Raw genomic sequence first — 15,276 nt, 5'->3', positions numbered from 1 at the left:
AGAACATTTAAAAACAAATTGTACTACCTGCGTTGTTTCCAATACAAGTTTGTCGGCTTTTCTATGTGTGTACCATTGCCTGTGTCTGCTGGTGATCGGAAATGTTCAGCATCTTCTGAGCAGTCGCAATGATGAGTGGTTTACCATGGCTGTCCAAGATTCCTCCAACCTGATGTTGCTGCATATTTATGGTCTTCCGGTCCTGGCTGTTAAAGAAAAATAGCACAGAATCCTCAGGAAATTCTGTCAGAGCAGAGTTGAGTTGGGACAAGATAGCAAAAACCCTTTTTTCTTCACGAGTCTGGGTACCTGTGAGTTTAAAAGTGCAGACTTTGAATATTAGTTATTAGATGGTTGAATGCATAGGTGGGTAGATCAATGGGTGAGGGTCAGATCATCAGTTGGCAAGAAGGCATCAGCAGGGTTAGTGTGGGGAAGGCAGGACGTGATAAGGAGATTTGGAGAGAGGATTGTGGTATTATTTTGTGCAGTTGGCCAGGTGTTAGACCCATTTTTAATGTATCTGATTTTTTTGGGTAACGATCCATCAAAGTACCATGGAACTGTCCAAACTTTATGGCTCTAGGACAAAGTCTAAGACATTTGCACAGGATTTAGGGAGTAAGAACTTGCCAATGAGAAGTTTAAAATTCCTGAGCATTTTCCCATTGATCTTCCACAGGATCCCAAAACTCAATTTCATTTGTAGATAACAAAGTATGAAGCTGGATGGTCCAGCCTCTGAAGTATTGTCCAAGATTTAGAATTTACCTTTTCTCCCCATTTTTCTGAAACTGGAAGAAATCAGATAATTACCTACTCCAAAGTTCAATAAAGTGAGGAAAATAGCTCTGCCAGTTTTCTTCTTAGTTCCCTTGGAGTTTTCCCAGACAAAGGAAGCAGAAGTTATTGTACAAGCCTTGTAAACTACTTTTCAGTCTGTTGGCTCGATTTCCTTTTTTAGTAATGCTTATTGAAATATAATTTTATTGTTTTTGGTATTGCGTGTGTTTTTAGTCAGACTGTGAGGAAGACAGATTTCTGGCTTTGCATGTGATCAGGATTGAATAATTTTGAATATTTTTATTTCTCTGTTCCTTCTTTCCCTAAAAATAAGTTACCCAGTCAATACCAATGTTTAAATGAATACTAATTTGATCTTTTATTGAAATAGGTCCAACTGTTTTGGAGGTGTTTAACACATTATTGAAACACTTGCGCCTGAGCGTTGATTTTGAGTTATCCAGTGAATGTAGATCTCCAGGTGGTTTTTCAACAAGCAATGATGAGAAATTAGTTCAGGATACAATTATCCAGACCATTGGTGAGTACAGGAATCAGCAATGTGAAATTTCCATGTCATTTCTGATTACATTAAGTTGAACCATGATTCTCATTGTGCGTACTATCTATATAAATTTTGGTGGGATAGAGCACTAAATCTCAAATCCCTGTCATGTCATGAGCTTATGCTAAAACTGTCTTGATAGTTTATGTAGATTGTGAACGTGCAGTTATATTTAACAACCAGCTATCTCAAGTTTCGAATTAAATCGCCTTAATTTAAGTACAACTACATTTGCAAACATTCTAATAAGCAATTAGGAAGATGTTTTTCTGTTTTGTGGAAACAAGATTCTTTTTAGATTCTGAATGTTTACATTGTTAAGCTATATCTTCAAAAATAATTTGACAGGCCTATTAGCTAATTTCATTTCAACAGAAGTTGTGTTTCCTAATTATAGCCACAATGGCAGTGTTTCTAATTGTTGCCCGCATTTCATTGTCTTTTACTAGGACTAATGCCTACGTGACGTCACTCAACATATGTTCAACCTGCTGACTTGTACTGTCAGCTAGATGATGATTGAATGTTCCAGTACTTGTGAATTAAATTATAAGTATAAGAGGGCAGCACAATTGTTATGATGCGTTGATGGGTTCAGCAAGCTCAGTTGGCTAGATAGCTGGTTGCAATGCAGAGTAATACCAACAGCGCCAGATTACTTCCCATAGTAGCTGAGGCCACCAGGAGGGCTCTTTCTTTTCAACCTCACCCCTCACCTGAGGCATGATGACCCTTAGATTAAACTCACTACTGTAATGAGGGAGCAGTCTCTGATCCTTCGGGATCATGGTAACATTCACTTTCATGATTCTGAAGGATGCTAATATTATTATGAAGTTAGTTCCCATTGGATTCAAATGTATTTTCGCCAACAAACATTGGAGTAACTACACAGTCTTAACAGATTTACAATATTAATGGTAGAGTGCAATAGGAAATAAAATGCATGAAATGAAATGTATTTCAGCACTGTCCCAAACCTGTCACTTGCAGTGTGGCAATAGTGACAGTAGCTTCTTACCTGATGCTTTTATTTCTTCATCTTAAACTATTTGCACCACTACTGTGAATAGTTCTCGTGGTGGACTTACAACCACTTTTGATTTATGCCAGCATCGTATATCCAGAATTAACAAGATGCTCAAAACCATATGAGGGTGAGTTCTATTCCTAATGTCTTAGTAAACTAGATATTAGATGTCCCTGCTGGTTGTGTTTCAACAGCAGTTGGCCATGTAATATTCAGCAAACTTAATAGCCTGCCTTCTGTATGAAAAAAAAAATCAAATAACCATGTTAAAAGCTCATTAAACCCCAATATTACACTATCCACACCATAATACAGTTTAATTGGACAGATAGGTAAGAATAGGCAGACGTGTTATATTTCCAAAGTGATTAAAACTGGAATGTATTGAAATGCTAAAATTGCTGAATACCCTTGCCCACTGTTCTGATCCTGCTGCAGTCCACTAAACATCAAACATGATTTCCCATTTGCAAATCCATGCTGACTATGCCAGTCAGAGGATTATCAACCACTTGTTTCTTTATCCTATCAGTTATAACAGATTCTAGTATATTCTTACTACTGTTGGAAGACTGAACAGGTCTACAGTTCCCTGTTTCCTTTCCCATTCTCCTCTTAAATAGTGAGGTGACATTTTCTACCGTCAGGTCCATAGGAATTATTCTATAGAATTTTGGAAGATTATCACCAGTGTAATGATCTCTTGCTTCAATGCTGTGTGATTTATCAACTTTCACACCAACAATATGTTCAGTACAATCTTTTTAGTAATGCTAATTTCATTCAGCTCATCATTCTCTTTGGACATTTGGATCTCTACTTCTGAGAAATCTTTCCTCCGTGGAAACCACTGCAAAGTAATCATTTAGCTTCTCTGTCATTTCTCTCTTCCCATTATAATTTCTGCTGATTGTACTTTGAATAGACTCCCATTTGTTTTTAGTTCAATGTTTTCCTTTTCCTACCTCTCAAAGCTTTTGCATTCCAGTTTTATGATTTTTGCTAGGTTGCATATTCTGTTCTTCATTTTGTTTTCAGTTGCTTGGTATTTCCTTATTATATGAACCTTACAATCCTCAGAATTAGTTATTTCTTGCAACTTTATCAGCACTTTTTTAAAAAAAACTTATGCACTGAAAAGTGATAGCCACAGTTGACTGTAATTTTTTGAGATTTTTGCATCTTGAAGAACATACTCTTTCTGATCACCGCACAGGATGTGAAATAGTTCTTCAAAGACTGCACATTACCTATATGCCTTTTAATTTATTTTCACCATCCACCTCAGCTGAATTGTGCTTTGTTCTTTCATTATTTCCTATATTCAAACTTAATACTGTTGCTACAAAACCTCACTTTCGAGCTTAACAGAAAATTCTATCAAATTATGCTTGCTCATATCTAAAGGTTCTTTTACAAGAAGATTGCTGATCAGCCCTTTTTATTATTACCTTTAGCACTAGATCTAGAAAGCCCATATGCTGCTCTGGAAAACCATTTCTAATATAACAGAAATTCATCCACCCCAGCTTGAGCGCGAAGTTGATTGACCCAGTGTCTATATTGCAAGTTAAAGCCACCGATGAAAACTGTGTTGCCTATCCTTTATGCTTCTCTCATTTCCTGATTAATGCCACACCCAACACTACCATGACTATTTTGTGACCTATAATTAACTATAACCAATAGCTGCTGTCCCTTGCTGTTTCTTAGCGCCAAACAAATGGGACATAATTGTTATGATCTGACGTCCTCAGTTGTTATCAGTGCAACTCCATTAATTTTTCTTTCTCCTCTGTCGTTCCTAAACATTTAACATCCTTAAATAAAAACAGAAAGAACTGTGAATGCTGTAAATCAGGAACAAAACCAGAAGTTGCTGGAAAAGCTCAGCAGGTCTGGCAGCATCTGTGGAGAAAGAATCAGAATTAATGTTTGGATCCTTCTGAGGAAGGATCACCAGACCCGAAACATTAACTTTGATTTTTCTTCTTCACAGATGCTGCCAGACCTGCCGAGCGCTTCCAGCAACTTCTGGTTTTGTTCCTAATGACCTTGAATGTTTAATTCTCAGTCCTGGTCACCATACAGCCATGTTTCTGTAATGACAATTAGATCATATCCATGTATTTCCATTTGAGCCTTCAGATCATCTACCTTGTTGCAAATACTGTGTAGTGCTCTTAACTTTGTTTCACAAAATCCTTAGTGTGGAAATAGGCCTTTTCAGCCCAACAAGTCCACACTGACCCTTGGAGCATCCCACACAGACCTACATCTCCATAACCCACCTAATCTACACATCCCTGAACACTTTGGACAATTTAACATTGCTAATCCACCTAACCTGCACATCTTTGGACTGTGGGAGGAAACCAGAGTTTTTCTGACACATTTCTGCGTTTGAAGCATACCCAATGCTCACTTTTTTGTTTCTCCTACCTTTTAGTCCTCCTGACATTTTGTTCGACTTCCTATTGCTAACTTTACTTTCTTCCACTTTGGGTTACTCCTCAGGTCCCCACTCTCCAGACAGGCTGGTTTAAATCCACCCCAGCAACACACTCAAATCTCTCTGGGAGGATGTCAGTCCCAGCCCTGTTGAGGGGTGACCTGCCCAGCTTGAACAGGACCTACCTGCCCCAGAACCATCTGAATCCCTTAAATTTCTGATGTCTTCCTTTCAACACCAATCCTCCACCTACATGTTTAAATGATCACTCTTCTCATTCTTACACTCTATAGCTTATCGTACCTGAAGTAATCCTGGAACCACTGTTGCCCAGGTTTTGCTTTTTCATTTCTTTCCTAACTCCCTGAAATCTTCCTTCTGGACTTCATCCCTCTTCTTACGTATGTTGTTGGTACTAATGTGGACCATAACTTAATGCTGATCATTTCTCCCAGAAGAATATCCTCCAACCAATCCCTGACATCCTTGACCCATTGGAGAGACAGCACACCATCCTGGTGTCATACTAACTAGCACAGAGGTGCTTATCAGATCTCTCATGATTACTACATTGTTTCTTCTTCCTCTTCCCACATACAGCTGTGTCACTTATATTGCAACAAGCTTAGTTCTGACTGCATTATTCTTAAAAATTAGTACCTTCACGAGTTTCCAAAATGGATCAGCAAACATGATGGACAGGACCTATGTTCACCTGTGGGTAGTAGCCATTTTCCTTCTGTGTGCTTCTAATCTGAGGTGTTTGTGTTCTACCTTTTGCGAATGCACAACAGTGACTCTGGACACTGCTCAAGTCCTGAGATTCAGACCTCAGGTTTGAGCAGTTGGAAATACCTCCTGCGGATATGTTTCTTGAGGACATGTGGCACATCCATAATATCTCTCATTCCACATGGTATGCACTCCATTTGGCCTTTCTGATCTGCCATTCCATAACACACTAAAATCTATTTGTAACGCTTAGAATAAATGTAGACATACTTAAGCTGACAGAAAAAGAGAGAAAGAAATCTAGAGATTTAAACAAACTCTAAATATCCAATTTTAAAGATTGGCTAGTAGGTTCGGCAAGTATTTCTAATCAACTGGTTTCCTGCACACATGACGTCACATAGCTATTGATTTCAATGCAGATAGGCCTCTCAATCCACACCTTGTTTTCTTTCCCACTCATCTCTTGCTGTGGAGACTTTATTTCTTTCATTAAACCTTAATTAAAGCACCTCTTTTTCTTCCTCCTACCCCAAAGTCTGTCTTTGATCCATATTTTCAGTTACTCAATGTGTCTCTGTCTCGGTCTCTGACAAACGTCCCCCTCGTTCTGACCATGTGACCTACAGTCTTATTGATAATGTTTGCCTTGTAAGCTGTTGAAACTGCAAGGTGGAAAGGATGTAGCCAAGTAAATTGGGTTCTGGGATCTGAGCCAATAGGTCAGGTAATTCTGACAATCGGGTTACAGCATTATGAAATTAGCAGTACACATATTAAGAACGAATTGTAGTAAGAATGTTGAATTCACGGGATCACTTTTAAACTTGCTGCTTCTCTTCAAAACAGAGGAGGAAAAACTTTTCTCAGAGGGTACTAAATCTTTTAAAATCTTCAATATCTATTGAAACCTGGAAAAAAATGTGACTTCAAATGTGTAACAGTTAACTTTAGTGCCGGAGAGTTTGACTGCCAGTGCAGGAAGTTCACGTGGCTTGAAGTCTGTGAATAGAGAGCCAGGCAGTGAGATGTCACTTTGCTTCTTGAAGCTGTTGTGGCATTTATGCAATGTGTTATTTTAACTCCAAATTTTGACCCCGTGTGGTATTTAGATTTATACAGTACCAGTTTGATAGTTTGGTAAAGGCCTTTTGATCCTCAGAACACTTCTTTGATTATGATGCAGGAGGAGGCTGTTTGGCCAAACTTGCCTGCAAAGGCCCATCAAATGAGCATTATTACCTAGTGCCAATCTCCTACATTTTCCCTATACCTTTGCACGTTATTTTTATCCAATAATCGACGAATGCCCTTTTGACTGCCTTAAGTGAGTCTGCCTGCGCCACTTCCAGGCATTTGCCTTCCATATCCTAAACACCTCGCTTCACCCTTGCTTCTTTTGCAAATTACTTTAAATGTACTTGTTTATATTATGAATGGGAATAGTTTTTCGTTGTCCACTGTATGCTGCCTGCTCATGATTTTGAAAACCTCTATCGGATTTCCTCTTAGTTGTCTTCTCGCCAAGAAGAATAGTCCCAAGTCCTCCTGTCTGTCCTCATAACTGAAGTTCCTCATCCCTGGAATCATTCTTGGAAACAGTTTCTGAGCTTTCTTCAATACTTCCATATTATTCTTAAAATGTGGCACCCAAAACTGTACTGAGCACCACAGCTGAGGTCTAGCAAGTGCCTTGTACAACTTGACATCACCTAGTTCATGTACTCTATGCCCTTTATTAATAAGGCTAAGGTTACTGTTTGCTTACTGCTCTCTCGATCTGTCCTGCCACTTTCAATGATCTGTGTACCTATACTTCCAGGTCCCTTTGCTCCTGCACCACCTTACAATTGTACCCCCTGTTTTATATTGTTTTTCAATGTTCTTCCTATTAAAAGTGCCACTGCGTTGAATCTCATCTGTCACTTAACTGCCTACTCCACCAGCTTGTCTATGTTCATCTGGAGTTGTATACTGTCTTCCACCATTTACAGCTTTTTCAAGTTTTGGGTCATCTGCAAACTTTGAAATTGTCACCTGCAACCAAGATCTAGATGTTTAGTATATGTTAGGAAATGCAATCCATTGCTGGGTAACTCTAATACAAACTTCCCTGCAGTCTGAAGAACATCTATTAGCCACTACTGGTAACACACTATGGAGCTGGAGGAACGTAGCAGGCCAGGAAGCATCAGAAGAGCAGGAAAGTTGACATTTTTGGTCAGGACCCTTCTGAAGCTGTTCCTCCAGCTCCATACTATGTTATCTCTGACTGCAGCTTCAGCAGTTCTTGTTAGCTCTCATTAACTATTACTGTACTTTTTTTCCCCCCCCTTATCACCTCAGCCAATTTTGGATCCATGTTGTTTTGGTGTGTTTTATTCCATCACTTATAACTTGCCTCACAAATCTGTTGTATAGCACAGTATCAGAAGTTTTTTTAGAAGTTCATGTTATACGACATCAACAGCATTACCCTCCAAGCCTTTCTGTTACATCTTTAAATAAAATTCTAGCAAGTTGTGTATTCCCCTTTAAAAATCTGTGCTGGTTTTCTTTATCACCCATCTTTTTTCGTGTGACTGCTAACTCTGTCCAGATAATTGTGTTCAGAAGCCCAAGGTTAAGTTGACTGGCCTGTAATTGCTAGGGGTATCCTTGCAATCTTTCTTGAACAAAATAATTTTTCAGTTTTCTGGCACCTCCCTCAAGTCAAGGGAAGACTGAAAGATTATGGCCAGTGCCCCTGCAATTTCCACTTGCACCTCCTTCAGTATCCTTGGATGTATCTCATCCAATGTCAGTGCCTTGTCAACCTCCAAGTCTATCCAGTACTACTTTGTTATCAATTTTGAATCCTTCCACTCCCTTCTTACCCCTGAAGTTGTTCTCTTTTGATCTATAAAAGATAGAACCTGAGAAATGTCTTTTTTCAGTGAACAATAAACAGAAAACTTTGTAGTCTTAGCAGCATAAATTATCTTTTCAAAAGATACTCAACCTTCCCTCTACCATTAGAAATGCAAGGCGGCATTTGCAAGTGTGCATTTTTTTAAACATGATCCTGCTGGTTATAAATTTCATGAATAATGTTTCAGCCTTGTGTCCCTGAGCCTATAGAATCAAAGGCATGTATGTTGCTTAAAATGCTGAGATGACAGCATTAACTATTCTTAGGCCAGCAATTAAATATTGACGTGAAATTTCTAAAAGTAGCATATGCAAACATATTGAGCTAGCTTTAAGGTCAGTAATTACTGTGAACCTAGCAGTAGTCTACAATCATAGAACAATATAGTACAGGAACAGGCCTACCATGCCTGTGCTGACCATGAAACCATTTGAAACTAATCCCATCTACCTGCACGTGGTCCATATCTGCCTATTTCCTGCCTGTTTGCGTGGGTGTCTAAATACCTCCTGCCAGAAAATGGTGTTAAAATATTCTCAACAATTCAGTTGTTTCCATAGTGATACCAAGTATTAAACACTTCTGAAGTTGTTATTTCACCACTTTAATTGAGTTTAATTTGCATGTATTTGGGTGCATGTAGAGGGAAGAAAATCCCTGCATGAAACAACAGCTGTTAAAGTTCTCAGTAAGGACTTGCAGTGAAAATACTTAATTGCTAGTCTTTAATTTAATTGATGAAAAGATTTAATTGCTAACTAATGATAATCTCAGACAAGTATGCTATGTGATACTGACCTTATAGCCAGGCGGTTATTCTGCCAATTGTAGTGGGCTGCATGGCAAAGAGCATTGTACATTGGATATGTGTACATCACCTAAATGGTGGACTGTTTATGTTTAATGCTATGAAGTTGAAACTAAAAGAGATAACAAGGTGCAGAGCTGGATGAACACAGCAGGCCAAGCAGCTTTGGAGGAGTAGGAAACCTGATGTTTCGAGTCTAGACCTTTCTTCAGATTTTTTGTTTTTGAAGAGTCCAGACCCAAAACGTCAGCTTTCCTGCTCCTCTGGTGCTGCTTGACCTGCTGTGTTCACCCAGCTGTACACCTTGTTATCTCAGATTCTCCAGCATTGGCAATTCCTACTATCTCTCAACTAAAAGGGAATAGTTATTCTGTCGATAAATCTACTTCTGATGGTTTTTAAAGATCCTGGGAGGTCCAAATGGTGCGAAAGTAATTAGTAAATCTCATTTTAGTACACCTTAAGACTGATTACTCACCCGACTTTCTAAATGTCTATGACTATTAATGTTGAGTCGGTAGAAGGTGATTATCTTTGGTATAAATGGTTGATGTGTTCCCGGTTCCATTTTCTTAGACTGCTTTGTCAAAATCAAATTGACAGGCTGGTGGTGCAGAATGTATTCCTTATAGTTATAAAACTAACAGGTTTTTACTGGACAACTCCGATCCCAAACAGGAACCTGGCTTGTTGATCATAGTTTCAAATAATTGGTTTGGTTTTGACAAATCAATCTGACACTGAACCATAAGCAAGTAATGTTTTAACAACAAAAGAAATTTCAGCTATCTACTTGTAATACATATTCAAATAATTTAAGCATATTAAGAGTATAATCCCATTAATCCCAAAACACTGCTTTATAAATTGACAAGTAGCCAAACAGGTTTTGTATGATATCTAAAACACTGGTACAGTTCGCAAAGCACCATCACTAGAACTGTGATAGCTTGTTCCTGGAGCTATCATACACTTGACCTTCACTCTCACAGTTTAAATAGCCACTTGTCAAGTTTTATTTGATTTGAAAGTAACATTAGCACTTTAGTATGTAGATACAAAGAATCATATCTATCTAGTCTCAGGAGCACAGCTGTATGTAGCCATCTTGTTGCAAGGCTTTAGCAGGACTAACACTACCCAATGTTAAAAGTGAAACTAAAAGTCTTTCTGTCTCATCCAAAGGTGCCGTCCCCAAACTTAGAGGGGGGAGAAAAAAAGAGGAATTTCTAACAAATCTTTGAGACCCCATTATTTGCCATGCTTGGTCACAAGCTAGCTAAAATGAACAGGAGTCGATGAATGCACCAAAACCCATCCATTGTTTAGCCAGATTTCAGAAACTATTTGTAAAAACAATCACCCTGGCTTCAAAAATATTATTCGTTAATAATTAACTACAGACACACTGCTTAACCCACCAATTATGGCGACACAGTGGTTAGCACTGCTGCCTCACAGTGCCAGGGACCTGGGTTCGATTCCCAACATTAATGACTGTCTGTGTGGAGTTTGCACATTCTCCCCCTGTCTGCGTTGGTTTCCTCCAGGTGCTCTGGTTTCCTACCACAGCCCAAAGATGTGCAGGTTAGGTGCATTGGCCATGCTAAATTGCCCATAGTACCTAGGGATGTATTGGTTAGCGGAGTTCGCCAGGGGAAATGTAGAGTTATCGGGTAGGAAGGTGAGTCTGTCTGATGCTGTTTGGTGAGTGGAGTGGACTTGTTGGGTTGAATAACCTGTTGCCACACTGTAGGGATTATATGCTCCCACTCTAATTGTTGGTTCAAACCCTGAAATTCAAGTCTGTAACAACTAAAATAAAAATTATAAAAATAAATCCCATAGTTTACATCACACTGTTGAAAAGTCCATTTAAAGACAGGGCAGGAAATTAAGAGGGGTGGATGCAAAACTGATGAGAACTTCCAGAATGTGCACCTTCAATCATTCTTGCACTTCAACCAGCAACCATCAGCACCTTGCATGCGAAGATTGAGAGTTTAGAGAAGTGTACACTGGCTGATTTATCAATCATAAAAAAAGTATAATTTGTCCAGAAAGTGCACAGACATAATCCGCATTCTACCTCTGTCAAGAAGAGATGCAGACTTCAGGGCTAAACCTTCAAGCAAATCATGTTTTCTTTTCACTAACATACACTGTGTTCAATTCAATATAAGACATAATAGACAACAAATGACCATTTAATTCACTTCATCTGCTGATAGTTATGATAAGACAATACTAGATTAACTGACTAATTATTACAATTAATTAGAACTACAAAAGCCTGCCACATTTTCAAGGGCACCTCGGCAACTGTTCACCCCTTGAAATGATGTGTTTCTCTCCATGACATAGCTCTTGAATGTATGTGGCCTTAAGCTAGATATTCCAAATTCAAGAGATTATTTGTCTCAGTGCTTTATTTTTCCTGTCTGATAGTTAACCGCACATTCTTTGTTGGTAGGTTTAAAATTACTATATTTTCTTGGCAGCCTCCCTCTGCTGCAAGAAAGCCAGTCTGAGGTTGGAGGAATAACTCCTTGGAGACACTACCAATTCCACTGATGGGGCAATCTTTCCTTAAGTCATCCCCATGATTGAATTTTCCCAGCTGTTTTGGGAATTAGCCACTTTAACCACCATGTTATTGCTGCATTTCACCCATGTTTCCTGCATTACTCCAGAAGTTTAAAACTGAATAGAGTTCCAGCAATGATCAACCCACTTATCAACAGATTTCTGATATAACAATCCACACCTGCCTCCTGGAGTAATTTGTTTGTTTTTTTTGGATAGTGGATGATATTTAAAAAGCCATATGCTTATAGTGCTCCAGCAGTTGTATTAGGTAGGATTATCCAGAATTTTGACTCCTCAAAAGCAAAGGAATGGTAACCTATATGTTAGTCCAAATATGTGCCTTTGTTTGAATGTTGGAGGTGATGGCATTCCCCTGACGTTATGACCTTCACTGATCAGACAAAGAGAAACAGAGGAGACAGGTGCTGTCAAAAACACCTGCAATAAATTTCATCTATTAACCTCCTGAAATATCTTTATCCTATTCATAGTTAACTACATCTCTGTTGCTTTTTTGTCAATTGCAGATTAGGTATTAGACTTTATATTCCAAGTCCCAAACAGTTTATATTTTGTTCTTAATTGACTAAACTTTAATTTGAGGTATTGTTCTGGTATAACTTTTACTATACAACCTGATAACTCTGTGCAATATTGAAAACGAAGTAGCTCAGTGCTGTGTTTTTTTTATTTTAGGCTTTTTTGGGAGTAGTCTTCCAGATTATCAAAGATCAGAAATCATTATGTTTATTATGGGCAAGGTACCCATTTTTGATGCTGGATCGCATTCACTGGATGCCAGCCACTGTGGGTAAGTAATCAGTAAGATAGCAGAAGGTCTTTCATTAAAGGAAGAGAAAAATGCTGTACATTTGTGTCACTATTTTGACATTGAGCACTTTTTCAGCCATAATTGATCATGCCTTGTAATCTTGCTGAGAGAATCTACGAATTTGGCTGAGTACAGAAATATGGAAACTTATGGTATAGGAGGGCTCAGGTTAAGTTGAAGCTAGAATAATTAGGATAGTTTTAGGAACCTCTCCATTCTGTCTGGGGTCTGAAATGCATGACCTGATGGTGCTTGGTGCTCATGGTGAAACCCACCCTGATACTCACCCCACAGTGGGAGAGTGATCTATCTCTAAAACAGATGTTATCTCCTTCAGAGCTTCAGTACGAGACTGAGAGTGCTCCATGAGTGACCACTTTTACCTAAATATTACGGAACAAAAGCTATTTTAGGGTAAAGAAAGTGTGCATACATCATGCATGCAGACGCAGTAATAAAGTTTGACAAGTGAAAATGTGAAGAGACTAGGAGTGAAGTAAAAAAAAATCAGGCCGTTAGAGGAGCATGAAATTATATTAAGGAGATTAATGCAAACCTCCTACAGTTGACCGAAAATGAAAACATTTCAGGATGAGAATAGGATTTTATCCCCGTCCATCCCTAAATGATGAAATATCAGAAATATTTAGTTTTCTTGTAGTATATGTCAGGGATACAGATTGGGTGGATTTGGCATTGTGAAATAAGATTAGAAATAATGTAACCACATTTGAGATAGAAGGGAGGTCTTAAATAAGCCAAGTAAACTCGAGAGAGAGCGAGGGAGAGAGAGCTCTTCAGGTCCAGATTAATTCCATTTTTGAAATTTATAAGAATCTAGAGAAAAGATGATAGAAGCATTCCGATTCATAAGTAATAATTAGTTAGAGAAAGGTGCACAGGAAAATCACCAAAGGTAACATCATTATTCCTGTATTTAAGGAAATTGAACATGTGTGGTGGAGTTGTAGACTTGTCTGCTTCAGGTAGTAGGCAATAAAATGGGGGGGAAGAAAACAGATGAGTGTCTAGATGCCAATAACATTATATTGATTAGTCAACATAGAACTCAAAAAGGAATGTCTTGCTTGCCAACCCTCATACAGTTTTTGAAGAGACAATAGAATAAGTGATGGATTGAAATAAATGTTAAAATACCACATTTCCAAAAGCCTTTTTATCAGGTTCCACATGATACACTAAAATTAGCATGTGCCATAGTCAGATAATAACTATCAGAATGGATAGCAAATTGCACGATAATGTTTAGCTTTGATATAAGGTAGTTATTCAAAGAGGAAGAAGATGAAAAGTGAGGCCTCACCTCAAGTGAGATATTTGCACTACTATTGACAACTTGTATAAATGGTCTAACCTTTGAAATCAAAAACCACAGCGTGGAATTCACCATTTTAAAAGGAATCAGAGTCCTAGATTTCTTCAGCATGGAAATACACCCTTCAGTCCAACTTGTCCATGCCGACTAAATATCCCAAATTAATCTAGCCCCATTTGCTAGCATTCGGCCTGTATCCCTGTAAACCCTTCTTATTCATGTACCCGTCCAGATGGCTTTTTAAATGTTGTAATTTTACCAGCCTGTACTTCCTCTGGTAGCTGATTCCATGCAAATACCACCCACTTTGTGAAAAAGATGCCCTTAGGACCCTTTTCTATCTTTTCCACTCTCACCTTAAACCTGAGCCCTCTAGTTTTGGGCTCCCCTACCCTAGGGAAAAGACCTTGGCTATTCACCATATCCATGTCCCATATGATTTTGTAAACCTCTATAAGGTCACCCCTCAGCCTTCAATGCTTCAAAATCATGGCACAAATTCAGGATCAAATTAGAGTGCTGTGGAAACATCAGTTGGTAGGTGGGTCAGTTTTTCTCTGCAAAGAAACAAAGGGAGAGATTGAGTGTGATGGAAGTGGATAGAAGAGCACTTGGTATGGATGCAGAAGCAGAAAAGGTGATTAGGTGTCTCCAACGAGTGAGTGGGGAATACAGAGGTCAGGAAGGGTATTAGTTTGGGAAGATGTGGCGGGGAGCTGCTGAGTGGACATGGCGCATGCTTCAATGAGAGTTTTAACAATTGAGTCTTCATTGGAGGTGCTCGCATTGGGAGTGTTTTGTGAGTAATTGATCTGCGAGAGTAGGGTGACAGACATTACACTTGCCCTTGCAATGCACAGAGAATCATTGAACTTGTGAATGTTGCATTTCACTCTGTGTTCTATGCTAACCTAGACCTGCTCAGTCAGACCAGTTAAGGGCAGTTCCTGGTTTGCAGCATCTGAAGTACTGTAGAGTCAATATTTAAATATGGCACCAATTGCATGAGCATCACAAAGTCCTGGCAGAGTGAGCACTTTTTTTCCTCCTCTCTGTTTTGTGATTCAATAAAATGAGCTTTTGTAGAGGCTGAGTGGTAGAAGAGTGAGATGAAGAGTAGAAGATTATGTGAGAAAAGTACCCTTCAAACATGATGGGCTGGGCAACTAAATCTCACTTGAAAAAGCTCTGCCTATAAATAGGAAAACTCAGCCCACAATTTTTAAATTCATAAAACT

The 15,276-nt window shown here is 38.7% G+C and overlaps 1 protein-coding gene across 5 annotated transcripts in view; it reads left to right on the top strand.

Annotated features, from left to right (window-relative positions):
* The window catches only part of efr3a (EFR3 homolog A (S. cerevisiae)), a 195,527-nt gene that overhangs the window by 127,780 nt on the left and 52,471 nt on the right, over positions 1-15,276 (top strand). For all 5 annotated transcript variants that reach the window (XM_048528934.2, XM_048528933.2, XM_048528932.2 and 2 more), the window contains 2 exons: positions 1,175-1,324; positions 12,567-12,681. In XM_048528934.2, the coding sequence (XP_048384891.1) occupies positions 1,175-1,324; positions 12,567-12,681 (265 nt within the window). The remainder of the gene's footprint in view (positions 1-1,174; positions 1,325-12,566; positions 12,682-15,276) is intronic.

Source organism: Stegostoma tigrinum, chromosome 5, assembly GCF_030684315.1.
Source record: "Stegostoma tigrinum isolate sSteTig4 chromosome 5, sSteTig4.hap1, whole genome shotgun sequence".
NCBI classification, from domain to species: domain Eukaryota; kingdom Metazoa; phylum Chordata; class Chondrichthyes; order Orectolobiformes; family Stegostomatidae; genus Stegostoma; species Stegostoma tigrinum.
Note: the sequence above shows the minus strand (reverse complement) of the source record. Positions and strands in the feature narration are given on the sequence as shown.